This window comes from Primulina huaijiensis, chromosome 8, assembly GCF_012295235.1.
Source record: "Primulina huaijiensis isolate GDHJ02 chromosome 8, ASM1229523v2, whole genome shotgun sequence".
NCBI classification, from domain to species: Eukaryota; Viridiplantae; Streptophyta; class Magnoliopsida; order Lamiales; family Gesneriaceae; genus Primulina; species Primulina huaijiensis.
In genome coordinates this window covers 4,739,835-4,747,167 of record NC_133313.1, presented here as the reverse complement: position 1 = coordinate 4,747,167, position 7,333 = coordinate 4,739,835, and the positions used below count along the sequence as shown (strand labels likewise).

The following is a 7,333-nucleotide window of genomic DNA, read 5'->3' as shown; positions in this document are numbered from 1 at the left end:
GAGGGGTCGGGCCGCGACAAGGACGTCGCGTTATGAAGGAGGGGTGATTGTGATGCCCCTTGTCCCACATCTTAAAAATTAAAGATTTAAAATGAGTTTATAATGGGTTTACAATGGATTTCTATAGCAACTTGGGTTAATCATTTTCGTAAAACGAGGACGAATGCAAAGTAGCTGCTATAGGAGCTCATTGTGCAGTCACGCAGGCGCGGGCCCGGGCTCGGGCCGTGACAGAACCACGAGAAAGATATATAAATCAAGAATATTTTGCTTCAAGCCGAGTATTGGTTCCCATTTTCAATGAATCTTTACAATACTACTTTCTACACAAATTTTGTGATGATACGGGCGTGTCAAGTTATACAAATACCGATTAGAACGAAAATTGTAAAAAAATATAACTACTAAACAAAAAACGATTATAAATCACTCATTTGATTGTTAGTTCTAATCTCTTAAGAAAATATGACGTTAAAACGAAAATAAAAACAATACCGGAAAAGATAAATTCCTACCACGATCATTGTATTTACACAATCACAAGAAATCAAAAATGAACATAAAAACAAAATCAGAGTTGTAGAAATTTGAACGACAAACTAGACAAATACAAGAAATATATAAATTTAACTAGAAAAAATTTGCAGTATTTGCAAGTATTGTTGAATTGAGTTGTCTTGTGTGTTTTGCTTCTATCATCGCTTTCCTTCTTCTACACAGTCTGGCCGGTTTTCCTACTCTTCCATCATTCCACGATATGCTCTCCAGATATAATCTCCTCTCATAATTCAAACCGTTTTGAATGAGCTTTTATGCCTATGTCTGTTAATTCAAACTTTTTGGCTTGAATATAATTAATTGGTTCAAAATAAATTTCGCCCATTTATTTCAAAATTCTATAGATTTGTCATATTGGGCCAAAAAAATTTATTTTTGCTGCAAAGAAGGTGCTAAGATAAACAGTTTTCTTCTTTATTTGTCAACTTAATTCGATCATAATAAAATATAGAAATTATGGCGCCAACTCATGGTCCGATTAGAATAATCCAATCCCATTAAATACCCGGTAGCCTTCAAACAAAGGGGTGGATGGATTCCCGCCGTCGGTCGCTTTCATTTTCAATTTCACTTATGAATGTGGCCCCGCTTCCCCAAAAAAAAATAATTGTTGCAGGTGTCCGCAATGAAGTAATTACCACATGGCTAAACGCTTCCAATTGCCCAGCGGGGGAGCAGTAAGAATTTAAACACTCGTATTCATTTCTTGAAAATTAAATCTCACATTTATTTAATGTCATGAAAACAGTTGAAAATATAATCTTCCATTTTCAAAAATTTAATATATACTAATATATCGATGCACATAACTGTAAAATATTTTTTATAATTTATTTGATTTATATTTACATGAGAATCAAAATATAATTATAATAAATAGTGAGAGATTACACTGCAATTTTGATAGAAAACAATTTTGGTGAATTTTTCAGGGGCAAAAATGGATATACATATTTTGGTGTCCTTGGATATATACACACGACAAAAACTTATGTGAAACGGTCTCACAGATCGTATTTTGTGAGACAGATATCTTATTTGGGTCATCCATGAAAAATATTACTTTTTATGCTAAGAATATTACTTTTTATTGTGAATATCGATAGGGTTAACCCGTCTCACAGATAAAGATTCGTTAGACCGTCTCATAAGAGACCTACTCTATATAAACACGTAGATACAATTATTAAAATCCAAAATCAAGATAAAATGTCTCAAGCAATGGCAACTGGCATTGGGTGTTTCTTCATCAACTCATTTATTGCCAACAAAAGTAATACTCTCTCCCTCTCACTCATTTAAGCCTACATGTATTTATTTTCACACAAATTACCAAAGTGTTTGGAAATGTAAATTTTTTTAAAGCAGTTTATTATTTTACCCTTATTTTAATGGATAAAATAAATTAAATGGGGAACTTATGTAGGGATAGATTGATAAAAGAGCAACAAAAATAACACTTAATATAAAAAATGAACTTTATAATTGAGAGGGATGAAAAAAAAAAAAAAGAAATCAAGCTTAAATAAATGAAAGGAAAAAGGAAATCAAGCCTAAATGAATTAGAGGGAGGAAGACGAGACAAACTTAGCATTTAAAGCAAAGATGGTCCACTAAACCAACATTGGGATGCTATTTAATTTCTTGAGTCAATAATTGATTGTTCATCATCAATTATATTTCATATTATATAATTTAATTTCTGTTCTAAATTATTGATGAAATTAATCTCATCTATTACGCCTGTGTCTGCTTCTGTATTATCCAGGTTATTTTTTAAAAAAAAAAACTTTTTGTGGGGTTAAAATTGGCCAAGGGATTATTGTATTCTATGACGATAGGATTTTAACTTGCCTAAAAAGTGAAGGGTAAATTTGTTAGTTGTCTCACATTGATTGGATAAAATATATGAGAGTGTTTTATATGGATTTGGACAATCCTCTCTTCTTGAGCTAGCTTTTAGGGTTGAGTTAAGTCCAAGTTCCAATTTTAACATGGTATCAGAGCCCAGGCTCCACAGTTACGTGTTGGACCAACCGTTCTGCTCATAGTTAGGTCATTTGTAAACTTCACGCTCCAGATGTTCATTCCTGGACGTGAAGAAGTTTGTTAGTTGTTCCACATCCGTTGGATAAATTACCTGAGAGTTGTATATGTGGACTTGGACAATCCTCTTTTTTGAGCTAGTTTTTTAAGTTGAGTTAAGTACTAGTTTCAATTTTAACGAAATTGAAAAAGACGAGTTCATATTAATATATTATTTGTACTTCATACTTCTTGACGTGTAAAATTGGGGCAGCTAAAAATGAATTTTGTTCTTGTCAGTTGGTACATTTTGGCCTCTAATTGATTAGAAATCGGTTATATAAACTTTTTTTCCTCATTTGACCCTTTGTTCTTGTCAACTTCAGGGACGGAACCACCCCAAAAGATTGGGTGTGGTCCAACCGGATATCAATTTATTTATTAGTATAAATAGTGTATATGTTATTTTATCCAACTTCAAAAGTTTGGTTTAGCTTACAAAATAATTATTTAGAGTAACTCAGCCTACTAACTCTTCTACAAATTAAGTTCTACTTTGTCTTGTGCTTAAAAAGATCAAATTTTATCTATAAACATGTACTGATCCATGGAAGCTTATGGGAAAATATTTTATTTCACGATATTGATATTGTCGAAACAATTTAATTTTTTAAAGCGGTTTTCTTTATGTATTTTTTCAAAATATAATATTTATTTATGAACTTTGCTCATATCTGTTCAAATACGAAAAAAGAAAAAAAAGGTTGCATTCAAGACAAAAGCTTGTGTGAGACGGTCTCACGGGTCGTATTTTGTGAGACAGATCTCTTATTTGGGTCATCCATGAAAAAGTATTAATTTTTATGCTAAGAGTATTACTTTTTATTGTGAATATCGATAGGGTTAACCTGTCTCACAGATAAATATTCGTGAGACCGTTTCACAAAAGACTTACTCTGCATTCAATATGTATTCATTACTGCAATTGGCTTTTATTTTTTTTGTTGATTAATTATTCTGTCTCGTTTTTACAACAGACAAATTTTTTCCGATTTCATGAAAAATATAATATTAAACATTTATAGAACACTGATATTCAATTTACATTGTAAATTTGATTGAATATATTATTGATTTTATATCTAAAATTCATTAATAAATTATATTTTTTTACTTTTATTTTATTAATTTTGTTAATCACACCACATTTCGAACATTAAATTTATTACAAGATCTTATTTTGATGCCATTGTTTATAAAATAATAAAAAAAATTATGTTGCAACCATTGATCGGGGAGAACACTAGGGCAGCAGAGCTATTCCTCCAGTAGTAAATGCACGTCAACGACGACGAACAACCAATTTGTCTTTTAATAAAGATCTACTAAAATAGTGTGTTTTATTTAGATTTATTTTATATCCATTTTAGTTTTATGGATTAATCTGAAGAGTGAAGAAGTCAAAACAACTTGACTTCAGGTACAAATCCAATTTCCATTTTAATTTTTTTTTTTAAAAAAGTTTTTATTCAATTTTTAAGATTTATTTATTATTTATTCATCTAATAATTTTATGACCCAAAATAATTTTCTTAATTTATTTTTTTTTATTTTGAAAGGCTTCCAAATGACTGTCTCTGAGACGAGACTGACTGTACAAAGTCAAAATTTGGAAGAGAAATGCATCAAACTTTTTAGAATAGATCTCTTGTGAGATGATCTCATGAATTTTTATCTGTGAGACGGGTCAATCCTATCAATATTCACAATAAAAAATAATATTTTTAGCATAAAAAGTAATACTTTTTCATGGATATATCTGTCTCACAAACTATGATCCGTAAAACCGTTTCACACAAGTTTTTGTCTAACTTTTTAAGTGTAGCAAGACTCGGACTCATTGGGTAGTAAAGGCCATCTCCAACACATAAATCTATTTTGGTGTAAATTCTGCACTAAAATAGTGCGATTTTTGCACCAAATACAACTTCCATCTCCAACTCATTTACTTTAAATCTTACACTAAAAAATATATTCTTAGAATATTCTTTTTTTATTTGATTTATTTAATTATTTTAAATATATTATTGAATATATTATTATTTAAAAATATCTAATTATTAAAATAATATATTATTATTATATAAATAATATTTATAATTTTTAATATTAATATTTATAATTAAAAAAACAAAAAAAATTTAAAAAAAATAGAGCTATTTTTAAAACAGCACAGCTCCGTTGGAGGACAACTCTTACACCAAAATGGCGTTATTTTGGTGCAAGGGTTGGAGATGACCTAATGCTGTGAAATTTTATACTTATTTTATTTGAATAATTAGTGGAGTATAAAATTCCACGTGGAATGTTTGATAGGGAAGTTGGTGTGCCTATTTAAATCCCCATGTTTCCAAATCAAGCGCACACCTCAAATCAAAATTATATTACATATCCAAGAAAATGGCAGCCGAGATTCCAGATTTCTCCCAGTCAGTTAAACTCAAGTACGTGAAACTTGGGTACCAATACCTCGTAAATCACATGCTAGCCTTCTCCCTCATCCCAATAATCATCACTCTTTCGCTAACGCTCCTCCAAACGGGGCCGGAACAGATCTATCTGCTATGGAGTTCCATGCGATTCACCTTTGTTCAGACCATTTGTTTCTCATTCCTCACCGTTTACGCTTCCACTGTCTTCTTCATGACTCGCCCCCGGACCGTCTATCTCGTTGATTTTGCGCTTTTCAAACCTCCCCAGAGCATGCGAGTCTCCTTTGCAGGATTCATGGAGCATGCAAGAATGGCTTTGTTCCTTGAACCTAAGAGTATCCATTTTCAAATGAAGATCCTCGAGCGGTCGGGTCTTGGGGAGCAGACCTGTTTGCCCCCTGCGATTCATTACATTCCTCCGTGTCCGAGCATGGCGCTTGCCAGAGAAGAAGCCGAACTTGTCATCTTCTCCTGCGTGGATACATTGTTTAAGAATACAGGGATCAAGCCCAAGGACGTGGATTTCTTGATCCTGAATTGCAGCCTTTTCTCGCCGACTCCTTCTTTAACAGCTATGGTGATTAACAAATACAAGATGAGAAGCAATATTAAGAGCTTCAACTTATCTGGGATGGGTTGCAGTGCTGGTTTGATTTCCATAGATTTAGCCAAAGATCTTCTGCAACAGTATCCCAACTCAAATGCGGTGGTTATAAGCACAGAAATACTCACCCCTAATGTTTATAAAGGGAAAGAAAGAGCGATGCTCCTCCCCAGCTGCTTGTTCAGAATGGGCGGCGCCGCCATACTTCTGTCGAACAGGTGGTCGGATCGCCGCCGCGCCAAGTATCGTCTCTCCCATGTTGTGAGAACCCACAAAGGAGCCGATGATCCGTCATACAGATGTGTATCACAAGAGGAAGACTCAGAAGGAAATGTGGGAATAATGCTGAACATTGATCTAATGAGGATCGCCGGTGAAGCCTTGAAATCCAACATAACAACCATCGGCCCCCTGGTTCTCCCCGCATCGGAGCAAATTCTGTTCGCGATTTCACTCATCAGAAGAAAACTCTTCGACGACAAACTGAAGCCATATATTCCAGATTTCAAGAAAGCTTTCGAGCACTTCTGCATACACGCCGGAGGAAGGGCGGTGATCGACGAACTACAGAAAAGCCTTCAACTCACGGCGGAGCAGGTGGAGGCTTCCAGAATGACTCTACACCGATTCGGAAACACTTCTTCTTCCTCACTCTGGTACGAATTAAGCTACATAGAATCGAAAGGAAGCATGAAGAAAGGAGATAGAGTTTGGCAGATTGCATTTGGAAGCGGATTCAAGTGCAACAGCGCCGTCTGGAAATGTAATCGGACGATCAAGAAACCGAAGGCCGGAGCATGGGCCGATTGTATTGATAAATACCCAGTTCATATTCCGGAAGTGGTGAAGCTCTAAATTTGAATATAATTTCTTGTATCTAATTAAATAATTTCGTGTGAGGATTAATATTTGGGGTGTGACAAATTATTGATTTTTTTTTTTTTTAGAGATTGTTGATGTTAAATAATTGTGTAAGGATTAATATCTACGTATCTTTCAATTCTCGACAATTCAACACATGTTTGAATAATGTGAGGATTTTAGTCAGATAAGTTGATAACTTTATTTTTGATAACTTAATATTATGATTATGTAAGTTTTATTACATATAATAAATGGATATTTAAAAAAAAATTACATATATTTACACATTAAAATTTAAAAGATTACACTTAATTTTAAAAATATAATTAAAAAATAACATACATAATTTTAAATTGCACAAATAATTTAAAAATACATGCGTAATTAAAAAAAATATGTGATTAATTATTCATTTCCGTTCTTCACCGCATTAATTTATATTTTTAATTTTTTTTAAAAAAATATTANAAAATTGAAAATGCATTTGCGTGCAAATGATATTATGAAATGAGAATTATTTATTCTTGGCCGTCTTGAAACTGTATTTAAAGATTAATTTGCATCGGCCATTGCCATGAAATTTTAGCAAAATTTCATTTTTTTTTATTGAAGGGCTTTTGGCATCCTGAACCCCAAAATTTCTCAAATATTTTTAATTTAAAGAAAGACATGTTTAACAACGTCGTGAATATAGATATCGGGAAATTAGTCTTGAGTCCCTCGCCGTCGTTTTTTTTGTGTTCAGTCCCTGGGTACTTTTTTAGTACCATATTTCCACATGAAGTGTACC

At 32.9% G+C, this 7,333-nt stretch overlaps 1 protein-coding gene across 1 annotated transcript; it reads left to right on the top strand.

Annotated features, from left to right (window-relative positions):
* Window positions 1-5,009: 5,009 nt before the first annotated feature.
* LOC140983235 (3-ketoacyl-CoA synthase 6-like) lies at window positions 5,010-6,623 on the top strand. The gene has a single exon (XM_073450192.1). The coding sequence runs from the start codon at window positions 5,044-5,046 to the stop codon at window positions 6,532-6,534; it is 1,491 nt and encodes a 496-aa protein (XP_073306293.1). The 5' UTR covers window positions 5,010-5,043; the 3' UTR covers window positions 6,535-6,623.
* The last annotated feature ends 710 nt before the right edge of the window (window positions 6,624-7,333 follow it).